We start from the raw sequence: 25,342 nt of genomic DNA, 5'->3' as shown, positions 1-25,342 counted from the left end.
CAGTGAAAGATTTTCTGTGCAATGTTTTGCAGGGCGGGAGATCTTGTGCCCCCTTGGTGTCGTATATGGGCGACCGCAGTGATATTGTCTGACAGTATCTTTATATGCCGGTTCCATAGAGAGTTCCCTAACTGCTGTAGAACCTGCCATACGGCCTGTAGTTCCCTGTAATTTGAGGACTGTCCTTTCGTCCTTTGAGGCCAGGGGCCCTGAAAGAACTGGTTCCCCACATGCGCTCCCCATCCCCAGGCGCTGGCGTCCGTTGTGATGTGAGTGGCTGGGTTTTGCAGCCAATGAACCCCTCTCCGCAGGTTCTCTGGGGATGTCCACCAACGCAGGGATGTTTTCACCATGCTTGGGATGTACATTCTTGTCCCTAGAGAGGACTGCCTCTTGTCCCACGTGGATAGGACTGAGGCTTGCAGAGCTCTGGTGTGAGCCTGGGCCCATGCCACTCCTGGAATGCATGACGTCAAGCTTCCCAGGAGAGACATGGCTTCCCGAATTGTGCATAAACGTCTCCGTAGGAAGGTCTTGACTAACCGTCGGATTTTTTGTATTTTTTCCTCGGGTAGGCAGGAGCATTGCTATTCTGAGTTGAGCGTTATTCCCAGAAACATTGTAATCGGGTAGGTATAATCTATTTTTTAGAAAATAAAAAAAGTGGAAAAAACCTAAAAAAAAAAAAAAAGGATTTTGGTATCATTGTAACCGTTCCGACCCGCAAAAAAAAAGTAGTGTGTCATTTATGCTGCATAATTAACGCTTTATAAAAAAACAAAAAACAAATCTATAACAGAATTGAAGCGTTTTCTCTCCCTGCATACATAAGAAAAAAAAAAAAAAATTTTACAATCTAGTCTATGTACCCCAAAATGCTACCAATAAAAACTACAGTTCGCACCCAGAAAACAAGCCCTTATACAGCTGGTCAACGGAAAAATTAAAAAGCTATAGCTTTAGAAAAATGGAGATGAAAATCTACAAAAACTTTTTTGGTCCTCAACGCCAAAATAGGCCATGTCCTTAAGGGGTTAAGAGCGAAAATGCTAGAAACACATGCGGCAGTGTGTGACTCCCAAAACTGTATTTAACCCCTTCATGACATGGCCCATTTTGGGCTTAAGGACGCAACAATTTTTGGCGGATTTTCTTTTCCGTTTCTCAAGTCATAACTTTTTTATTTTTCCATTGACGCGGCCGTATAAGGGCTTGTTTTTTGCGTGGCGAACTGTAGTTTTTATCGGTGCCACTTTTGTATACATTGACTATATTGCAAAACTTTTTTTTTTTTTTTTTATGATAGCAGGGACAGAAAACGCATCAATTCTGCCATAGATATTTATTTATTTTTATTTATTTATTTATTTATTTTTTTTACAGCGTTAATCATGCAGTATAAATGAGACATTCCATTTTTTTTCTGCGTACCGGTACGGTTACAAAGATACCAGAAATCTTACATTTTTGTAGGTTTTCCCACTTTTCTGCAATAAAAACCCTTTTTTTTTGGAAATCTTTTTTTTTTTCTAAATCGCTGCATTTAAAGTCCTAGAACTTTTTTATTTTTCGATGTACGGAGCTCTATGAGGGCTTATTTTTTGCGAGACGAGCTGTAGTTTTTACTGGTACCATTTTGGGGTACATATGGCTTTTTTGATCACTTTTATTGCCTTTTTAGTGAGGAAAATGCTAAAAATTTGCATTTTGCCTCAGGTTTTTAGCGTTTTTTTTTTTTTTTTTTAGCGTTTTTTTCCGTGCACAGTCAAAAGCATGTGCAACTTATTGTACGCGTCGTTACAGATGCGACAATATCAAATGTGGGGTTTTATTTTTTTTACGTTTTTTTTTATGCTAATCTGAGAAAAAGCATAAAGTTTTTTTACTTTTTTTACATTTTTTTTAAATTCATTTTTTTAATCTTTGTTTTTTTTTACACTGTTTGTGTCCCACTGAGGGACTTTAACCACTGCCCTGATGATCGCTGTCATAAGGCATGGCACAGCTACTGCTCTGCCATGTCTTATCGCTTATACAGCGATCATAGGCGTGTTACCATGGTGACAGGCCGGGCTCTCGCGATGTTATCGCGAGAGCCGGCCGGAGACAAAGAGGGAGTCCGCTCCCTCTGTGAACTCTTTCCCTGTTGCAGCGGGACGCCGGCTGTGACTGACTGGTAGCCATTGATTATAATTATTTTAAGGCAGGTTTCAACAGAAGTAAGCAAAGGAAAGCTTTGCACTACTCTTAAGATTCAGAGGTTGTCCAGGACTTGACTATTAATGGCTTCACCTCCAGAATAGTTCATTAATAGTTGATCAGCTCAAGTCTTCCATTCAGAATCCTGGCTGATAAGCAGTTTGCTGGGCTCACTGTCATATGAACAGAGCCGGATGCAGACAGCTCCGTCTGTAGTGCAGTGTCTCGGCTTGGTATTTCAGGTGCAGCTCCCATTAACCCCTTAATGACGCGGCCCTTGTTTTTTTTTGTTTTTTTTTTCAATTTTCATTTCCCTCCCCTTAACAAATTGTAGCTCCTTTATTTATCTATCAACATCGCTGTATGAGGGCTTGTTTTCTGCGGGACGTGTTGTATTTTTCAGTGGTGCTATTTAATGTACCATAGAATTTTAAAAGTTTTTCAGTACATTATAAGTGGAGTAAAATGGAAAACCGACACTCCGCCATCTTTCAGTGCGTCTTGTTTCTACAGTGCATAAACTGCAACAAAAGTGACATGATAACTTTATTCTATGGGTCAGTACGATTACTACGATGCCAAACTTGTATATATTTTATTTTATTTTTGCTGTACTATTTTTTTTTTTTCAAAGACATTTACTTTTTTTAAATTATTTTCTGCCGCCATTTTGTGCGTGCAATAACTTTTTTAAATTTTTCCGTCGACGTCGTTGTGCGAGGGCTCATTTTTTGCGAGATGTCCTATAGTTTATGTTGGTACCATTTCTGAATATATACAACTTTTTGATCGCTTTTTAATGCGTTTTTTTTTCTGGGAGACAGGGTGTTTCTGGCGTTCTTTATTTTTTTTCAGACGAAGTTCCCTGGGATCTCCCACCCCTTCATACATAGGCCACGGATACAGGCCGTCAAAAGGCGTACTGGCAGTCGTTAAGGGGTTAAATTCAATGCAGTACCAACCCAGGCCACTGCACTATGAAAAGGAACAGTCTGCTTCAGCCTCTGTCCCTAATGAAAGTGGACCCTGCAAACAGCTGATTGGCAGAACCCAAGTGATGGACCCCTGACAGTAGGCTATCAATAGTAATTCCGGACAACCCCCTTTTAACAAGTCTTTGTGCACCAAAAATTCAAATCTGCACCAGTTTGAGCACATGTATATTTGCACCAGAGCTTTAATTCTAGTAGATTTGTGAGGATGATTAAAATGTTGCTACGGAGCTTTAAAGAGCAGTTTTTCTAAAGTACTTTGCTGATGGTTCTTTTATATGGGATCAATAGTTGTATTCTGCCTTGCAGAACGTAGTCCTACTGAAACCTGTACATGTAAGACACTCGGTATTGATAAAGCTGAACATTGCATTTGTTAAACAATAGCTTCAGCTACAGCAGCAGCAGAACAATGAAGTTACATTGAGCACTACCGCTCTCTGATCACTGTGGCACAATGTTTTGCCAGCTGAGATGTTTTCTGCAGAGTTCTGAGCTCTACACGGGCTGACAGCCTATCTCTAGAATGAACGCAGAGCTGGAGGTCTATTTGAGAGAGACATTTAGTTGATAGGACAGTATATTTAGTAATGTGTCCCGATATAAACCACATACCCGTTGGGGATACCAGGAGAAATGTCACAACTAGGACTAAACAAATCCTCTGACCCCCTCCAGTCCCCGATGAGAATGTGGTGCACATCATAGTGTGGCGTATTCACTCCAAGAAAAACACCACTAGAAAGCTCATTTACCAAAAAACTCTAGTGCTACAGTAATCGTTTCTATGATTTTTCTAAAAAAAAAAAAAGTGCGTTTTAGAATAGATATAGCTTTTTTTAGGCAACTTTTAGGTAGTTGTTATACTCGGACTGCAGTAAATCTAGAAGGGGTTGGTTAATATTTATGCCCCAGGAGGTCTACAGAAATGTTGTTTGATCTGCTACCACAGCATTGATGATTGCTGTTGACAGTACACTATTTTAGTTGTCATTACGCTAACTGGGGTTAGTTATAAATGTGTTTAGGTCTGTCGTCTTTACATTTAAAGTGGAATGATCTATGAAGATAGCTTTGTTCATAAATAGAGATGAGAGAGTATAATTGCTAAGGCTAACTACTCGAGCGAGTAGTGCCTTAGTCGAGTATCCCCCCGCTCGTCTGTAAAGATTCGGCTGCCGGTGGCAAGTGAGTTGCGGCGGTGAGCAGGGGGGAGAGAGGGAGAGGAGAGAGAGATTTCCCCTCCGTTCCTCCCCGCCGGCCCCCCGAATATTTAGAGACGAGCGGGAGGATACTCGGCGAAGGCACTACTCGCTCGAGTAGTTAGCCTTAACGAGTATACTCGCTCATCTCTATTCATAAATGATTAGTTTGGGGCAGAATTGGTTGGCTTTTTAAAATTTCTCTGTAAGGAGCTCCCTTGAAGGATTAAATGAATGCTGTGGCGATCGATTAAATAGTGTGACAATTTATGACAAATTTCAGCAAGATTCTGTGAAAATTCGAAAAGGGTAATCCCAACACCATTAAAGGTGTAGGAGCTGCATCACAGCTAGCCTGGACTGTGTACCAGATGGAGATGTTGCTGCAGCTGAGGCAACAAGGTGCAATGATCTGTAGGGAACACACAGGCTGTTGCAAGAAGAGAAGCTGCTGTTGGGAAGACAACAGTCTGCTGGGAAGTCATGGGACTGTAGAGTGAGGTTTGACCTCTTGTTTCATCGTTGGTCAGGCAGCTGAGATCCCAGACAGCAAACTATTGGGAGTACTGACAGAACGCAGGACTGTGCTACAGAGCAACCAGACTGGGATCAGAAGTCTAAAAGTACTTCCACATTGGGTTGTAAGTGAGGCTGGCCTCGTTAAAAGCCAATTGGTGTGCACACCAGTAAGGAATGGCTACCCAGATAGCAGGCCTGCTGCTTAACTTCTAAGTGTTTTGGATACAGTTTGCGGGCAGTAGTTGTACCACAAAGGTTCAAACAAGTAACGGCAGACAATTAACGGAACCTTAATGGGAATCAAGCCTGGACCTTTGACTGTAGAAGTAGAAGTTAGGTTCTATTCCCACACGAGCGTGTTGGTACACTGCATTCCACTGAGTAAAAGCCGGAGTGTACAAAGAACTCATGGGGTCCTGTAACAAAACTCAGATCCTCCCAACCCAAGTAACCCCCCCCCCCCCCCCCCACAAAAAAAATATACATTTTATCTTTATACACTTTGTATATGAAAACCTTTTTAGAATCTGATAGGCATAGACCGTGACTGAGCTCTAGTGTACCTCTGAATAATAGTTATCACATAACATACTCAAATACCAGACCTATACAGTAAGTGATTTACAGTGCAGTTATCTCTAGTGATCAGAAGTGAGGTCTGTTTGGAGTTGTCCGTATTCATTTTTCTCTTCTCTGGATCCATACCACCACTAAGATTTTTTTCCAGCCATGACTTGCTTCTGCACACTCTCCCCATCCTGCTGCCACAACCTCTGAACTTTCCAGTACCCCCTATAGTACTAATGTGCTTGCCATGGCCACACCAAGCCAGTAATAGTACCCACAAAGTGGTTTCACTATGTAATAGTGCCTCTCGCTGTGTAATATGACCCACTGTGTGGCCCCAATTAAAGGCGTAGTCTGGTCTTTTTTAACTGGACACCTGTCCTCTGGAGAGGTCATCAGTAGTTGATGGATGGGGTATGCTGTTCGGGATCCCCATCCATCGACTAATCGTCCGGCGTGCTGTCAATGCATTGTGCCAGATGTAATCGGTGGTCAGAGGAGCTTTGGCTTCACTCCCATTGAAATCCATTCCTGCTCAGGACCCTGGTCAGGATGTGACGTTCATGGTCAGGACCACTGATGGATGGGGTTTCCGAGCAGTGGACCCCCCCAATCCGTCCATCAACTACTGATCACTTATCCAGGGACTAAGTCATCAGTTAATAAATGTTAATGGTATGTGTAAATCTGTAATATATAGTACTGTATATAGCTATACTGTTTAGTTCTAGTGGCTCAATGCAATGTATAGATAGGCTTGTTCCGATGGAGCATTGTTGGCACACGTGTACAGAGCAGACTTGTATTTGAGACACTTTGTTCAACATTTCAATAGATATAAAAATAGGCCGCATAAATCATAAAGGCTGTATTAACAATGAGAATGTTCCCTGGTATTGATGGAAAATGCTGCCGTATTAAACCGTTACATGTGAGAAAGTAGCAGTTCCATCAGCTATTATGTAACACTAAAACGTGACTGCACCTTTTATTTAGACCCATCAGAGACTGAACTAGAAATATATGTATCAGTCCATTTTACTGCTAGGAATAAGAAAAAAGTTAAAGGGAATTTGGCAGCTCCTATGAGCCCATAACTTTTAGTTTTAGAGTCTCATAGGAGCGGGGCAATAAGTCGGAGTGTTATTTTCATATTTACCTTCCTTGCTGCCTGCCTGCAAAACCGCCACTTGTATATAGTGAGCTACTTATGCATGCACTCATAACGGAGAGGACTGGTTACAAGTTATATGCTGGTAACTACGTAGTTATTTTTTTTTTTTATCTTACTTAAAAGGAATGGGTCATCAGAAAGTCACCTGTTATATAAATACCATTTTTGTGTAAAGCATATTTGAAGAATTTTTGGTATGGGTTTTTTTTGTTTTTAAGCTTTCGATCTCAATCTTATTTTTATTGTATATATGTATTTTATATGTAGATGGCACCGTTTTCACCATTGATGCCTTGCACAGGTCACAGAGCATGGCTAGAACAGTCTCCCATGGAAGTCAATGGGTCCCTTCTTGTCTATTGTGTGAATGGCTCTTGAAGCTGCTGTAAAGCATCTCTCTAAATGCTCTTAATGCTGTTAAATACAGCTCATCAAGATGGCAGCCTCCATAGTTCTGTATAGACAACAGAAGGGAGCCTGCACCATTCCCCAATGGGAGTTGGCTGTGGCTGTTAACCTAAAAAATAAACAGGCAAAATGTTTATTTTGTTCACTTGTCTCCACCCCATCCCCCACAAAAAATCAATAAAAGGAATCAGAAAAGCTGTATCTATCCCCAAAATGTTATTAATAAAAATTACAGCTCGTCATGCAAAAAACAAACCCTCACAAAACTGTCGACAGAGAAATAAAAGAAGTTATCGGACTTTGAATGCAACAATGTAAAAAAATATATAATTTCCAAAACAAAGACTTATACTGTGCAAAATGGAAAACCTAAAAAAATATAATTCTGGTAGCATGACAGATTTAGCATGACATTTATTCTTCATGATTAACGATGTAGTAGGAAAAAAGTACAGAATTTGTGGGGTGGGGGGGTTTCCCCCTCTCCCCGCAGTCGGAAAAAAAAATTTCATTTTTAGGTCAGATTCACACAGGCGACAAAATTGTGCGTCCCCCCCCCCCAATGCGACAAATGCTACAAACTGCATTTATGTGAAGCCCATGGGTTCTTAGCGATGTTTTGTGTGCTACATTGCGAGAGAAAAAAATCGTGGGTTGCTAAATTTTGTGATGTTTTGTAGCCCATGTTTACAGTAGGAAGTCCTACTGTTTGTCCCTAAACTAAGCCTTTTTTGTATTAAAAAAAAACTGCCGCTGTCTGCTCTGCTGCACTTCTCTTCGCATGTCCCTGGCACTTGTTTGAAGTCTTCTGTCAGCGCATACTGGATTGCAGGTTCAAAACCCCGCCTCCAGGAAGCACTGGCTCTCATTGGTTTGAGTGCCGCAGCTCAGCAAGTCACAAGCAGCACTTCCTGGAGGCGGGGTTTTTCAAACAACTGACCAGGAATTGTTGCCTGGAGACAAGTGTCGGGGACCTGCAGAGAAGAAGTGCGGAGGAGCTGATAGCGGCTGTTAGGCAATTTATGCGTTATTTATTTATTTATTTTAAGCAGCTAGGGCCTATTCTCAGGGTAAGGCTTGGCAAAAGAGCGGAAGAAAACACAGCGATATCGCACAGAACACCGATGCGATATCACTGCGATTTTTCTCGTGGCAATATCACTGTCACCAGTGTGCAAGAGGCCATACAGTATGTACCCAAAAATGATACAAATAGAAACCTACAGTTTGCTCCACAAAAAACAAGCCCTCCTATTCCCATGTCGACAGGGGGGGGGGGGGGGGGGGGGATGTCTCCTTGATAAGCGGAGTTGAAAATGGCCTATTGTGGCCATAATGATGATTTTTGAAGCGTTCCAGAAGGGGACTCTTCAGAGAGGTGGCTCCACTCCCACGACTCTACAGGTCAATTGAGCACAATGCATGCTGGTTTTGTTTTTTGGTATTTTATGCTGCATCCACCTGAATATAGAAAGTCCTCCCATCTACCTGCTACTTTCCTGAATACCAGATTGGTGGTGATTTGGTGGCAGAAATCCTCCAACAAGTTCGCCTTGAACCATCCTTTGCCAAGCAAAAGTACCCGAGCCTACCGACCTGATCGCTGACACTGAATGATGATGTTGAGACTTCACCGGTCACTGAAACTTTTTATTTATTTTTGTCATTTTATAATTTCACACCCCATGTTCTGTATCTGAGAAGTTTAAGGAACGAGGAGTAGTTGTCACTTTCTAGTCTTCCAAAGTTTGAAGGAAAATCGAAGCCTCCTCTTGCCTTCCGGATGCCTGTACCTTGCTGGAAGGGATCCTTGTCCTACATCCTGTAATGATGAAAGGCAGTGTATCCTATCTCATAACCTGCTGCTATACGTGGAGCCCAGCGCTGCATATTACATCTTGTTTATGAATGCTATTGAATAAACACATTTTGCGTGGAATTGTTCTCGTATGCTTCAGTTGTAAAAACCTATTTTTGCTATAAGCAATATATATTTTCTTTCTGTGATATGTAAATTTTGCTTTGGATTTGATTTTGAACCGAGGTAGTTGTTGTCAACAGGCACATATTTAGGTTGCTTTTTAACAGCCGTATTGATTGCAGAATTGTGATCCGGTTTCTCAAATTATAGCTTACGAACAGTGGTGCCTCGAATAATATCTGCAAATCTTATTTTACATGCCTAAGAAATTGCTCACGGTTGGATTGAGCTGCTTGTGATGATAATGTTTATGGAACAATGGCCATTTACTAGATAGATAGAAAATCATAACACGGATCAATGTAATTTGATAGTCCTTCTGAAGTTACCTTGGTTTCTTCCCTTACAATTACCATGCAATCACCAAATGATGCAAAGCACAATAATCACCAAGCAGAATTGGAGCATATATTGTTTGTGTCAAGTAGAACTGCTGGTGTGGAAGGGAATATCAGAACCTGGAACTGCTCCTTGTTCATTTGTGTCTGTAACAAATGTAACCTATTGTTTTTTTTTCTTCTTGACCAAGCCTTCAGTTGGTTCCAGGGTTTAATTTAATTACATTTTTTGAATAAATGAAGAAAAATATTAAAAAAAGAGAAAATGGAAGAAAATAATGTGGAATAAAAGATGAAAGGAAATAATTAAATCCTTTTGAATTAAAAGTACAGCGGAAATACTTGTACATCTTTTGTTCTAGTGTCACATCCGTGCAGAGCCCGAGCACCACGCTCAGCACGGACGTGGGGTGATAAAAACCACGATAGTTAGGACCGTGTGACACCAGAGTACACCACTCCGCACGGTGACACGGAACGTAAATGTGGTAGCGAAAAACCATAAACACTGCTATGCGTGACAGTAACACCAACTCCAGGGGAGGAAGGAGCCTGGCCCTAACCTAGCTGGAAGGGTGACTGGTCCCTACCTAAAGCGGGGACATCGTCTGAATAAAGATGGCCCAGCGGTTTTCTTTCTGGGGCCTGAATGTCCCTGTAGGAACCCCTGGAGAGACGCACCAACACACAAAGCAAAAACAGAATAGACAAACAACTGTCAAAGACCCAGCAGCTACTTGTCTGCAAGTTGCAGAACACCCGCCACAGTAAAGCTCCAACTCCAAGTACTCCACTGTGTATGAAAATAAGCAGCACTGATCACCAGGAGGGCAAAGAATAAATAGCTACTTTGCACCTGAAACAATGGCAGAGTGAATAGAGAACCACACCTCCACCCTACTCTCAGGCATGGCTAATCCAACAGCAGTCATGCAGCAAGGCAGACAGCAATTGCCGATTCTACACATGATGAATTAACGGTTGACCTGCTTAACCAGGCAACCGGTCTTAGCCTCTGTAAAAGCCACCATGCACTGTGACAGCCCTTCAGATATTTGTAGACAGCTATTAAGTCTCCTCCCCACCTTCTTTTTTGCAAGCTAATCATTCCCAGATCCTTTAACCGTTCCTCATAGGACATGATTTGTAGACCGCTCACCATCTTGGGAACTCTTCTCTGAACTTGCTCCAGTTTGTCCCGTTCTGAGCACTCCAATTTAAAAAAAGAAATTGACACCATATTCCGTTTAACACATATGCAGCCTCTGAGCTCTGCTGGCAGGGACCGTGTATGGGCTGCTTTTTTTTTTTTTTTTTTTAATTCCCTGTTCTGTTCAGAGTGGGAATGCATATTAAGACGCTGCCCATATATAAGGAAATAGAGCATGCTGCAATTTAGTTCTCTTGCATATGGATACAGTGTCCACACGCTGTTGTGCATAGAACAATGAAAATCCATTGACTTTCATTGCCTCCATTCACTGCGTATCACCGGACATGAGCCCTTAGGAAGAGTAGTGAGGGATAATTACATCACGTGATCTAGACTCTATGCTTCTCTTAATACATCCCAGAATTGTGTTTTGCCTGTGTTGCTGCTGCATCACATTGTTGATTCAAGTTCAGTCTAATCTATTAGTGTGCCCAAGTCTTTTTCAGATGTGCTTCCATTCTGTATGTGCTTTTTTTTTCTTTTCTGCCCACATGTGGGACCTTGCATTTCTCTTTGTTGAATACCATTCTGTTAATCGCCACCCACTGTTCAAGCTTTTTCTAAATCATTTTGAATCCACTCTCTTTAGTGTTAGCTATCCCTCCTAGCTTTGTGTCGTTGGCAAATTTGATCAGTTTCCCCTTAATTCCCTCTTCCAGATCATTTATAAAAATGTTAAACAACACTGGGCCTAGGACAGAGCATTGAGGTACCCTCTTCCAATTGAATGGGCAGCAATTAACGACCACACTTTTGAGTTTTGATCGCTCAGCCAGTTGTGAATCCACCTAACAGTTGACCAAATATGAGATTGAAAAGGCATGTTTTCACTAAGGATGGCATGAGATACCTTGTCAAATTCTTTACTAAAGTCAAAATATATATTATATCCACCGCATTTCCCTGATCAACGCAGTCGGTGATTCTGTCATAAAAGAAAATTGGATTAGTTTGTTACAAACCCATGCTCATCCAAGTACTTGCATATATGCTGTTTAATAAATTGTTGACCACTGACAGGTGAAGTGAATAACATTGATTGTCTTGTGGCAATGACATCTGTCAAGGGGTGGATATATTAGGCAACAATAGTCAGTTCTTGAAGTTGATATGCTTACCAATTTTTCTTGCTTCGAATATAAGGATCTTGGTGACTTTGAGGGTCAAATTATGGTGACTAGATGTCTGGGTCAGAGCATCTTCAAAATGGCAGGTCTTGTGGGGTGTTCCCAGTATGCAGTGTTTTATACCTACCAACATTGGTTTAAGAATGGACAATCTGTGATCCTGTGGCACGGTCCTGGACGCCCAAGACTCATTCACAGATATGGGACGCAATGAGCGATGTAATGGCTATGGTAGAAAGGAGTTGGAAGATGCAGTGCATCACAGCTTACTGTACATGACCAATCAGTGATCACCATGGGGTTGTGTCATCAGTCTACTGCCCAATGAGCCTACAATGGTTTTTAGTTTTCATGTATGGGTACATATATAAGTTATATGAAAGCGCTGCGGAATAAGTTGCCGTTATACAAATAAGATTATGATTGTTGGATTTTTTTTTTTTTTTTTTCTTCCCAGTTCTAGTAAATTGCTGAGTTCTTTAATATGACATTTACGTCAGTAAATCCTGGGAACACTCTTTTATGTAAAAGAAAGGGGACTTGCAATTAAAGTGTCCATTATTGGGTTATTTAATAACTGAATCCGACTTTGCGAGACCTTCTAGCATGCTGTCAGAAGTCACTGGGTGTTCTGTATCAAAGACACTTTAATTAAAATCCCATGTGAAAAACAATTAGGGTAGAGCTTCTGTACTTAACTAGTCAATGATTCAGTAGATGAATCTCATTAATAGACTTATCTCCGTGATTGTGTCATTGTAATGGTGCGTCCTGACACGGTTATTCTGCAGTGGTCGATAAGTGATCAATATCCTCCAGTAAACCGCCACTTGCACATTTCATTGCGAAAGATAAACAACTCCTGGTGATGAACCGAGTGAGGCGGATACAAGCTACCTGATCTAGCTTCATGCATGCCTTTTCTCTCATGTGAAGATATATATATTTTATACATCTCCATGTTGCTTAGCAATATCGGTATTTTTATTTTGGCAAGTACTGCTGCAGTGATTTAGAATTTCTCACTCCTAGTTACATTTGTATTTTTACTTTCCCTACATATGAAGTAATAAAGCATACGGTATTATATCCTTCATTGTAAAAGTGTATCATACCCAAGGTATATATATGTATATTTCTTTTATAGAATTGTATAGAAAGTGCAGTGGATAATGCATTCCTTTTTGGAATATTTTGACCACGAAAAAGCAATCCAAAACCAAATGGGGTGGGGTGGGGAGTCCAAGTGTGAGCAAAAAAAAAAACAAATCCTTGTCTCCTCTATGCAATATATTTTTTCTCTCCTCGCCTGCCTAGGTTGCATCTTGTGTAGTATTCTACATTACTACCCTGTTTCCCCCCAAAAAAGCCCTAGCCTAATTTTCAGGGAGGCTTGAAATATAAGCCCTACCCCAAAAATGAGCCCTAGTTACACCTACATGGAAGAAAATAATACATTACCTAGCAGGCTCAGTCCAGGTCCCTACTGCTGCTCTCTAGAGGTTTAGCGCAATTCCTGCAGTCCTCAGCAGCTCTTAGCAGTTGAAGACCCAGTTACAGCAATCACTTCCAGGTTATGGGATTCAGAAATCTCCTCCAGGAAGAGATTGCTGTAACTGGCTGAGCAGCAGTTGAAGACCCAATCTATGCAGCGCTGAATGCATCCATGCGATGGCTGCGATTTGGCTGCAGGTCAGGCAATTCGTAAATCCCACCTCTATAATGCGATTGGCTGGGCAGCGGTGGAAGAACCAATCAATGCAGTACTGGATAAACCAATTGCAGCCATCGCATTGGGACCACGGGGATGAAGGAATCCTCTGTCACAGCTATGGCAGATGTCCAGGATGCTATCCCATTGCTTTCAATGGGGTCAGTACTGCTGTCCTCCATTGAAAGCATTGGGGTGTAGGCAACCCCCGCAGCGATTATTTTCAGGGAAGGGCTTGAAATATAAGCCCTTCCCTGAAAATCATCCCTAGCTGGTGGAAAAAAAAAAATTATATACTCACCCATCTGCCGCTCAGGTGTGTCGTCCTGCTGGCTCCCCGACACTGCTGTGAAGCTCTTTCAGCAGACGGGAATTTAAAAATCCCCACCTCCTGAAAGGGCTGTGCTGATTGGCTAAGCGTTCCGCCATGTGCAGGAGGCCTTAATGTCTAGATGTTTGAATTTTATGGATTTACGTATCAGAAAACAGAAGGTGTACTTGTGTCTTTCTGATGACTGCACCTTTACAGCTACCTCTTCACTGATCCTGGCGATACAATGCTCTGTACTTCGGTATTTTCCAAATATTTTAAAGGTCCACTTAACCTAAAGTAGAAGAAAATACATAATAAACAGTTAATGGTTCCATATGGTTAGCTCAAACTTCCCTCTAATAGCTGTGTATATTAGGCCTTGAAGGGTGTAATCCTAAAGCCATTAAGGCTAATACCAGAATATTAAATGTATTAAATTATCAGAGGAGGCCGCTTTTTGCCGAAGAACAATTGTGCTCATTAGGCTGCATTTGCAGCTATAAGAAAAACAAATGTTGTTTCTTCCGGGTGTGTTGCCAATCCTAAGTGCTGGCTAATATATAGCGATGCCTATTTGTACGTAAAAGCAGCCTGCATAGGTCTCCCTCTGGGTACTAATAATGTACATGTGCTCCATTATGTACCTTGACCCTTTCCAGTCCACTGTCTAACCTGTGAAGACATTATGATTTAAGGCTGTACAGCTCTGATGTTAGAAGACGTCCGTCGGGGTTCTCTTACTGTATATTGCAAGCCTCTCTTCTGTCAGAGCCTATCCAGCGTCTTACCTCATGCAGTACTGGCTTTAGCCAGCAGATAGCGCCGTTGTATAACGACATAAAAAGGGTAAACCCCCTAGGAAAACAAGGATACAAATTGGATTGGAAAGGGTTAACCGAGAAGTTAATTAAACAGGAAGTTGGATTGTGTATAGAACTGTTATTGGTGCGCAGAAAAAGTTTCAAAAGTTTCTCCACAATTCGTAACCTGGTCAACACAACTCATCAATTGTGTACATACTTCATTGAATCGATCGTTAACTTAACCCTTTAGTGACAAAGCCTGTCTGCATCTTAATGACCAACTAATTTTTTCTTTTCTTTCTTTGTCACATTCCAGGAGCCATCTTTTCTCTTTTTTTTCCGTTGACCTAGCCATATGAGAGCTTGTTTTTTGTGGGATGGGTTGCATTTTATAAGGACATCATTTTTGGGTACATATAATGTATTCTATAACTTTGAGTACGCAGTTATGTGCTGTACGCAGGGTCACGGCCCGGCTCACAGCTGGAATCTGCTGCCGGCATCCACATGCTGATTCCACATATGGCCATGTGAGCCCAGTGTTATTCAGGTCACTCCCTGTAATGCCTATTACATAATTTACAAGAAGATCCCGGGAATGCTCACCTTTCTGCAGTTCCGGGAACAGCTTGTTGAGCGCCTTCTGTTTGAGACCGCCGCACCTCAGCAAGCTTACAAAGCTTCACAAAGCACCACTTTTTACACCCCATCCCTGCCACTGAGGTCAAGAAATGCCCCCCCCCCCAAAGTGTCTAGTTTGCAGCAAGCATGGGAGTAGGAGGCATACCTGGTTTTATTGCTCCACGTATCCATCCCAACTGGATCTCTGTAATTACCCCTATTTTCAGACCTACCACACAGTTTTATATTAGTACTTTTATCTTAGGGGGGTCTTTTTAGGGAGTCCTTTTTTTTTTTTTTTTTTTTTTTTGCACAAGTGTGCAGTGGAGCCTGTCATTTATTCAGATGTGACCCGAAAGACAATGGGTGTGTCCTGTAAACAGATTGGGGCTGCAATGAAGGTATTGCTGAACACAAGAACAAGTGCTATAAATTTGGGCTGCGTCTCCCCAGTTTTTCCTGCTTGAAACAACGACAAAAAAAAAATGTCATGAAATTTTAAAATTTTATTTTTCACCTGTTTTTTTTATAATTTCTGAAAAACACTGTGGGGTCAGAATGCTCAATGCACACCCAGATAAATGGGCTAAGGGGTCTGGATTTCAAAATGGGGTAATTTGTGGGGGGCGTTCTATCATTTTGGCAGCTTGATAGCTCTACAAGTGAGCAATGGGGCCTGGAATTTATTCACTTGTGCCTTGAAATCCAACGGGTGTTGCCTCCATTATAGGCCTAGCCATGTGTCTAGTAAGCAGATTGAGGCTACAATAAGTATGTTTCTGAATACGGGACAAACGGGGGGATCCATTTTGCGGTGAAATTCTTCATTCATTTGTGTGCTATACAAAAAAAACTGTTTTTAAAATGACACAATTGCCAAAAATGAATTTTTTTTTTTATTTTTTTTTTTTTTTACCTTCTGCTGTGCTTGGATTGATTCAAAAACTGTGGGGTCAAAATGGGCAGTAAACCCCTAGATATGAATTTGTTAAGGGGTCTAGTTTTCAAAATGTGGTCATTTGCGGGGGTTCTCCATCATTTTGGCCGTTCAAGGGGTCTACAAGTGGGCAATGGGGCCTTAAACCCCTTCAAGCAAAATGTCTGTTCTGAAAGCTACCCGCTGCTCCTTTCATTTTGGGCCCCATTATGCATACGATTAGGGCCACAATGGGTATGTTTGTGAACACAGGACAAACGGGGATCCATTTTGGGGTGTAAATCCTCATTTTCATGTGCACTATAGAAAAAACTGTCTTTTAAAATGACCTATTTGCAAAATACAGTGAATACATTAAGGGGTGTATTTTTTTTAAAAATGGAGTCATTTGTGGGGGTATCTATCATTCTGACACCTATGAGCCTTTCTAATCTTGGCTTGGTTTAGCAAAACAAAATGTTCCTCAAAATTGTAAAAATTAATGTTAAATTTGTACGTCTCCTAAATGGTTAAAGAAGCCCTACATTTTTTTTCAAATTTACTTCCAGAGTAAAGTAAACTGATGGAAATATATATTTATTTCCATCATCAAAAATGTGTACAATATTTGCACATATTTGACATTTCTTTTAAAAAAGTCATTTTTCAGCTTTTCAACTGCAATTTTGTAGCTTTTAATAAATAAACACAAATATCTATTGGTCTATTTTTACCACCTAAATGAAGTACAATGTGGCAAAAAAAAAATGTCAGGATTGGGCTGCTTTCACACGGGCATCAAAATCGCACAATTTTTTCCTTGCGATGCGACAGTGCTACAATGTATGTGAAGCACATGCTTTCCTCTGGGTTCCTTCACATTAGAGATGTTTTATAGACTGCTACATTACAAGAAAAAAATCGCGGCCGGCTGAGTATTGCCGTGATTCGTGATGTTTCCCTATGGAGAATTTCTTTCTGTTGCATTGCACAAAATTGCGGTTTCCATGCAGTGCAGTGCAACTTTAAAGGGGTTGTCCCGCGAAAGCAAGTGGGGTTATACACTTCTGTATGGCCATATTAATGCACTTTGTAATGTACATTGTGCATTAATTATGAGCCATACAGAAGTTATTCACTTACCTGCTCCGTTGCTAGCGTCCTCGTCTCCATGGTGCCGTCTAATTTTCAGCGTCTAATCGCCCGATTAGACGCGCTTGCGCAGTCCGGTCTTCTGCTTTTCTCAATGGGGCCGCTCGTGCCAGAGAGCGGCTCCTCGTAGCTCTGCCCCGTCACGTGCCGATTCCAGCCAATCAGGAGGCTGGAATCGGCAATGGACCGCACAGAAGAGCTGCGGTCCACCGAGGGAGAAGATCTCGGCGGCCATCTTCACCAGGTAAGTAAGAAGTCACCGGAGCGCGGGGATTCAGGTAAGCACTCTCCGGTTTTTATTTTTTACCCCTGCATAGGGTTTGTCTCGCGCCGAACGGGGGGGCTATTGGAAAAAAAAAACCCGCTTCGGCACGGGACAACCCCTTTAACAGTAGGAACTCCTACTATTTCACATAAAATAAGCCTTAGCTGCATTAAAAAAATAAAAAAAAATACATTACCTAACTATTGAATGGTTCATCAAGTGCTGCATTGATTAGCTGAGCTGCTGAGCTCAAGAGCCAATCAGAGCCAGCACTTCCATGAACCCCCTAACCAGAAAACGGCAGCTGAAGACTGCGAACAACTGCCGTGGAGCGGACAGCGCCTGTTAGGGAATGTGTTGTGGGTTTTGTTTTTTTTTGTTTTTTAATTAAACTAGGGCTTATTTTCAGTTTAGGGCTTATATTTCAAGCCCCCTTGAAAACCCAGGCAAAAGAGTGCTATAAAATCATATCACCGCGAGAAAACGCAGTGATGTCGCGCACAAATCGCGGGAACACAGCTGCGATATCGCTGCCGCCCGTGTGAAAGACTGCTTAGTTGGATATGCAAAATATTTACGGAGTTATTCTATGTCAGATTTTCATAATGTGGTTTGGTTATTAATGCGCAAACAGACTCGGTCACTAAGGGGATAAAATATACATTCTTTTTATTCATTAATGTATGTTTTAATTGGCAATTCCAATTTTTGGTTTTTAATTTGAGGCACGGAGTTAAAAAAAAAATATATATAATTTAAAAAAAAACTTTTTTTCTTTTTACTAATTAAAAAGTCAAACTTTTTCCCTTCCCAAATGTAGTTCTCCTTTTTTTTTTTTTTTTTTTTTGGAAATCAAATTTTATTGCATTTTTTAAAGAAATAACAATACAAACAGCATCGACGTATCATATACAAAATATGTCTAGGTCTGAATATTTATTGTTTCTAGAAGCATTAAGCTTTGCTTTAGCCTGCGGGGGGAGGGGGAAGGCCATTTGCCATCTTTCCAACATTCGTAACGAGTTAAAGAGATCCAGTCCCCATATAGATCAAATCTTCAAACTAGGAGATAGTAGGGAGGTTCCCTTTTTTTTTTTTGTACATAAAACTGCGCAGGCCTAGCCGATTCCCCACAGGCGTTTGGCAAAGCAGACCACATACATATGTAGATAAAAAATAACATAAAAGGACAAGTAGAGAACAAATAAAAAACAGAAAAACGTAAAGGGGACATAAAAAGGAAAACAGGATAGAAAGGGGAGAAACAAAGGGAAAAAGGGAGGGGGGGTAGTATGGGGAGGGGGGAAGATAGGTGTGGAAAGGGTCCCGGCCATCCTCGATTAGTGTCTAGCAGCAGGGAGCTGATGTCAATCGTCTGGGTCTATACTTAAAGTATAATACCGCTACGTATAAGTCTCGCTTAACCAGTTCTCCTGAGGCTTTCATGGTTGTGATTATGGCTATCAAACTGGTAGCTAAGCATGCCAAATGACCGCTCTCCACGGAGCCCACATTTCTACAAACTTATCGTGTGCTCCCTTAGACCAGGCAGAGAGCTCCTCTAAATTTGCAAGGGTATCCACTCTATCCTTCCACTGGGTGACTGTCGGTGGCTCCTTCTGCTTCCACCTTAATGGAATGAGGGCTTTCGCTGCATCTAATATTAAAATAATAGTTTATGCCGCAATGGGTGGAATGTACCGGACGGTTTCCAGAGGAGGACCAACTCGGGGGAGAGGATCAATTCCGGGGAGATCTTCCTCAGCACCTTTCCCACCTCTTCCCAGAATATCGCTAGAACAGGGCACTCCCACCAAATATGCAGGAAGGAGCCAGTTGCACTCTCGCATTTCCAGCAGGCATCCCATTCGATTAGTTTGTGGTCAAAAAGCCACTGGGGAGTCCTGTACCACCTCGCTAGAAGCTTGTAGTGGGACTCCTGCGAGGTGACACATGGGGAGAGTCCAAAGGCGGATTTCAGGATAAGTTTGGTCTCACTTGGAGACAGAGAGATGTGGAGTTCCCTCTCCCATGAGACCAGGAAGGCAGGGCGCGTATCTGCTGGTGGGGAAATGAAGTGCCTACGAATATAGGATACTTTTCTAGCTAGAGCGTTACTCCCTGTTATTGCTGTCTCAAATGGGGTCAGTGGTCTATCCGATTTATAAGTTTTAAGGAAGGTGTTTAGGACTTTAAGTAGATGGGCCGAGGTAAGAAAAGTTGAGGTATGGTCAGGGAGTAGGTCCTCTAGCGAGGTGAGAGGGTATTTATGTGCGATGTCTAATACATCTTGAAACTTTTTGTTTGCTAATATCTGCCACACTCTGGCAGAACAAGGATCTAACTTGAGATCCATGAACCTATGCATAGAGGATAAGGGGGCTGCAGGGGAGGGGTTCGGAGCTAGGGTCGTCCCGAGAGTCGTCCAAGTCTCTTTAGAGGGTTAAAACTCTGTTTCCTGTTGTATCTCGTTCTTGGGAACCAAAGTTCATCAATAAGGCGTGGGCCATGGACTCCTTTAGCGAGAATTTGTAAAATCGGGTCTTTAATAGGATGTGTCAGTTCCATCCAGTGATTTAGTTGTGCGGCTCTATAGAATTCTTTGGGGCAAGGCAGATCCACTCCTCCCTCCGAGCGCCTTCTAATTAATAAGCAATGGGCTAATCTCGGCCTCTTTCCCATCCAAAGATATCTAAGAAAAATTGTGCGTAAGCTCTTGAAAAAGTTGAGAGGTATAAAGACTGGGAGGAGTCTGATTTTGTATAGTATGATAGGGATAATATAAGATTTCAGCACATTCTTCCTTCCTAGCCAGGATATAAAAGGTAGGTCATAGGATCTTAATAGCTTTTTTACCTTCGCTAGTAAGGTAAGGAAATTAGTAGCATATAGATCTTCGGTTTTTCTGGTAATTTTAACACCTAGGAAATCTATAGCTGTGTCCGACCAGGTGAGAGGGGAACTGCTTTTAATTTTTTGGAATCTGTTGGGCGAAATGGAGATATTTAAGGCTATTGATTTAGACAGGTTAGTTTTAAAGTTTGAGAGAGTTCCGAAATCTTCCAGAAGGGAGACCAGGTGGGGGAGACCTCTTTCCGGGTTTGTAATGAGAAATGTTATATCATCAGCATACGCTGTAGTCGAGAGGGTCTCTCCTCCTACCCTGAGGCCCTGTATCAGAGGGTCGAGTCTCACTTTTTGAAGAAATGGTTCTAGGGCGAGGATAAAAAGGGAGGGGGAAAGGGGGCAGCCCTGTCTAGTGCCGTTGTTTATATTAAACGGTGGGGAGAGGGAGTTATTAATTTTCAATCTCGCATGGGGCATTGCGTATAAAGAGAAGATCGCCTTAACGAATTTGCTCGGGATATTGAAGTGCAAAAGAACCTGTTCCATATAGACCCAGTTGATGCGGTCAAACGCTTTTTCCGCGTCTGTGCTCACTAGAGCAAGTGGGATATTGTGCGTCTGAACGTATCTAGTAGCGTGTAATAATCTAAGACATCCATCTCTGCCTTCTCTCCCCCTGACAAACCCCGATTGTTCGAAGTTGATCAATTTTGTTATGTGTTTTTCTAAACGTTTCGTAAGAATTTTGGCCCAGAGCTTCATATCGAAGCTTATCAGGGAGATTGGGCGGTAGCTGCCACAAGATTCAGGGTCTTTATTCTCCTTTCGGACCAGGGTGATGTGCGCTTCTTGTGCCTGCCTTGGGAGGGGAGCTCCCTGCAGCAAAGCGTTAAAGAGTTCTGTTAATTGGGGGACCAGAGTGTCTCTGAAAGTTTTATAATAGACCAGGGGAAGACCATCCGGGCCGGGGCTCTTCCCGGGTGGGGAGGAGTCGATAAGTTCCTCTATTTCCTGGTCAGTAATCGTTTCCAAAAAATTATCAGTGTCTTCGCGACTGAGTTTTGGTAAGTTTAAGTCATTAAGGAAGCGGTCTATCTGTTCTTTCATATTAGTAGAGGCTTCAGGGGTTAGAGGGTCCCTAAGGTTGTAGAGAGAGGAGTAAAAGCTTAGGAATTCGGTGGTAATCTCTTGTGTGGATGAGACTTTTTGGCCGTTCGGGGTTTTAATAGAATGTATATGATTTCTAGTCCTGGCTTTTTTTATAAGGGCGGACATGTATTTGCTCCCTCTGTTTCCTTGGGCATATGTGATGTGTTTTAAGTAAAGGTGTTTTTTATTGTATTTAATCTCAAGTAGGAGTTTGAGTTCTTTCCTAAGAGAGGCTAATTCCTCCAGCGAGGTCTTGCACATCGACTGCTTCGACACCCGTTCAAGTTTAGCAATTTGGCAAAGTTTGTTATCAATTTCTTTTTGTTGTTTTTTTTTAGCTCTGGATCCTGCTGCGATAAGGAGACCTCTTACGAAGGCCTTATGGGCCTCCCAGGTTGTAGGGATCGAGACGTCATCAGATTTGTTTAGCTGGAAGTATTCCTCTATCGACTTCTTCAGTTGCAGTTTCTCCTCTTCCGGGTCTAGTAAGGAGGGATTGAGTCTCCAGCGCCATTCTCTAGGAGACGGGCTTGGAAGACGGAGGTCTAAGTGGACTGGGGCGTGATCTGTGATTGCAATAGGATCAATTGATGCTTTGATCACGTATTGCAGCAGGGAAGGGGATACAAAAATATAATCAAGGCGCTGGAAAGAGGAGTGGACCTGCGAAAAGAATGTATAATCTCCTGATGTTTGTATTTAAACATCTCCAGCTGTCTACTATGTTAGTTTCTGATAGTACCCGTATAAGGTTTTTAAGTTTTCTTTGGGATATTTGAGATTTACCTACAGAGGAGTCTAGGAGTGGGAAGATCGTGAGGTTCAAATCGCCCCCTAATATTATCTGGCCAGTGGCAAAATGTTTTAATGCATCTATTTGTTTGACCAGCCAGGGTATTTGGTTGGTATTGGGAGCATACAAGTTCGCCAGAGTGACTTTGTTATCATTAAGAACCCCTTTTACGAATAGAGCCCTGCCTTCCTCGTCTGAATACTGTCCCTCACAGGAAAAGGTAAGGGATTTATGCAAGAGGACAGAAACTCCCTTTGCGGCCGATGAGGGATGTGCGTTATGGAATGCGAGAGGGAACTGTCTTCCCGGTAGGGACAGACACCTGTCTCCCCTGTAGTGGGTCTCCTGTAGAAAAACAATTTTTAATCCATACCTTTTAAGTAGTAGTGCGATATGATGTCTCTTGACTGGGGAGTTCAGTCCATTTACATTCAGCGTAGTGACTCGGATTTGCTCGTCCATGTTGTTGCTGTAGGAATTTTAGACTGGTCTCTCTCTCTATACAATAGCGAGCGAATAGAATGGTAGAGAAAATCGTTAGTCACGCGTGATGTACTCTACTCTGTTGCTCAGACGACACAAGGGTCAGCCGGGACTAAGAGGGCCCGAGGGGGGGAGGAGGTGGGGTAGAGGGGTTAGGGATAAAGTGGTAGGGTAGAAATAAGAAGGGTAAGCCGGGAGATAAGTAATGAGATGTACGTGTAAGTAAGAAAAAGAAAATTAAAACCAGAAACAGACTATAAATGTGTTGTAAATACAACTTTCGTGTCCTCGAGCCCGGCACACTCGGATGAGCCCGCCGGAGTCAGGACAAGAAGGGGGGGGGGGGGGGCGAGTTGTCTATTCCTCCAACTGTGAGGGGTAGACAACAGAATTCGGCCTGCTCATCCAGGCGCCCCCAGGTCATTGAAACAGATATTTATAGCAGACAAATTACACCTATCACAGCCTATGAAAAGAAAGAATTTAACAGATATTCTATATAGCACGAGAATTACTTCAACTTAACAACATCACAGAGATCATATCACCGTCTAAGGTATCACCATGTCCTCAAATGTAGGAGACGGGAGGGATCTCAATAATGAGTAAAAAATTCAGAGAATGAACATATGACAATATGAGGAAAAGGTAACCTTAAGAAATGTCCTTCCGAACTTCGGCGGTGAACTCCTTGGAGACCAACCATCAGGCATTATAAGAGCCGCAGACTCCGTCCTGAGGGCCCGTCAAGTGTCCATGTTGTCAACCAGCTCTCTTGCTTTTTTCTTTTTGGATTTTGGAGACTTGGGGTTGCTGGCTAATTGCCACGACTCGGGTGGTGTTAGCTTGGGAAGTTTAGGAAACTCGGGGAGTGGCATCCAACAGGGCAGTTCAATGGGATCCATTTCCAGGTGTTCCCAACAGGCGTGGAGATCTTCTGGAGAACGAACTATCATCCTTCGGCTCTTGTAGGATATACTAATTCCGAAGGGGAATAGCCAGGCGTAACGGATGTCCCTTTCTCTAAGAGCCTCCAGCAGAGGGCGAAGTAAGCGACGCTTCGCCAGGGTAGCAGGGGAGAGGTCCTGGTAAATCTGGATCAGAGCATCTCCATATTTAATTTCTTTGTGGGATCTTGCTGTTTTTAAGATGATAGCAGTGTCCTGGAAGGATAACAGCCTACAGATAATGTCCCGAGGAGGCTCAGCAGGCCCAGGGGGGGGGGGGCCTAAGAGCCCTGTGGATACGTTCTATGACTATCAGGGTAGCCCTCTCTGCTCCCACCAGCTGCTGAAAAATCTCCATGGCTACCTTATGGAGGGACTCCGCTGCCCAGGATTCCGGAATACCTTTAAGCCTTAAGTTATTCCGCCTGTTGCGGTTTTCAAGATCCTCATGAAGGATAAGGGCTCGATTTAAGATTCTCGTGCCGGTCCTTTAAAATTTTTTTCAATTGCCAGGGCATGTGAAGAAACAGAGGCTGAGGCAGACTCCAGGTCCTCAACCCTGCGCCCCAGATGCTTAACGTCCTCTTTTATCTCGGTGAGGTCGGCGATAATGGGGGTTAAAGCATTTCTTATGAGTTCTCTCATAAACCCCCGTGAGACCCCTCCTGAGTCCTCTTCATCTGAAGAGGATTCTCCCTCCCCAGCTTTGCTGTGTGAGGCAGCGGCCTCGTGAGCCGGTGCCATTTTGGGAGAAGGGAGCGGGAGCTGCGCTCCTTTAGGTAGCGCTGCATACCCGCTTGACTTTTAGCCGGTTTAGGGGTGCAGGTGAGTTCTCCAACCTTATCTCTTGAAGCTTTCCTCATTTTGAAGGCTGCGGTCGGTGTAGAAGGACCTCCGTGGGCGCCGTTCAGAGGGAGCTCCGGGCTTAAGCGGCCATCTTGCTCCGCGGCAGGCTCCGCCCCTGTAGTTCTCTTCTTGTATGTACTTTTTATAATGTAATTTTGTGATATATTGTACTTTTTGTAGGCGTCCTGTTTGAGCCCTGAGCCAGGCCAACACAGCGTCCCAGGTTGCTCTGGAAATTGAACATCAGCCTGCAATCTCGCTTCAGGCAGGTTGTCTGCGTGACAGAGCGCTCCCTCCATTCTGACAGCAGCATTTTGAAGGGTTAACAGCCTGGATCAGAGTGGAGTAATAGCAAGTTAAACTGTGTTGGTTACAAGGCGTCTTGTAGTGTGTAAGAGATTGTTCAATGAGTTGATCATAAAGAATATTTCCTCTTCTTGTTGCATACAGGACGGAATTCAGTCAGAAAGGGACCATAACGATCACTGGTGCTGGATACTTCAGTTGTGTTCTAGAAAAATTTGCAGAAACCTTTTTGAAACAAGGAGCTAAAAAGGTAACGTCTCTTCAGTTTAAACATAAACCGTCTACATGCTTCAGAACTTGGAGTACCTGCCCTTTTGTAAAACTTTTCATATGTCACAGAGATGGGGAGAAGGGGTCAAGGTGCCAAAGCCCTCACTAATGGCTGAAAGGAAGGGGTTGCAGCACTCACCTGTGCACTGTGCTCCTTTTGGCTTTGTTACTCTGGCAGCTGTTTGTGGCAGGTGAAGACT

At 42.6% G+C, this 25,342-nt stretch overlaps 1 protein-coding gene across 1 annotated transcript in view; it reads left to right on the top strand.

Moving 5' to 3' along the window:
* The window catches only part of PRELID2 (PRELI domain containing 2), an 87,480-nt gene that overhangs the window by 52,150 nt on the left and 9,988 nt on the right, over nt 1-25,342 (top strand). The window contains exon 5 of the mRNA XM_066591250.1: nt 25,017-25,122. Coding sequence (XP_066447347.1) covers nt 25,017-25,122 — 106 coding nt within the window. The remainder of the gene's footprint in view (nt 1-25,016; nt 25,123-25,342) is intronic.

Source organism: Eleutherodactylus coqui, chromosome 2, assembly GCF_035609145.1.
Source record: "Eleutherodactylus coqui strain aEleCoq1 chromosome 2, aEleCoq1.hap1, whole genome shotgun sequence".
Classification (NCBI taxonomy): Eukaryota; Metazoa; Chordata; class Amphibia; order Anura; family Eleutherodactylidae; genus Eleutherodactylus; species Eleutherodactylus coqui.
Note: the sequence above shows the minus strand (reverse complement) of the source record. Positions and strands in the feature narration are given on the sequence as shown.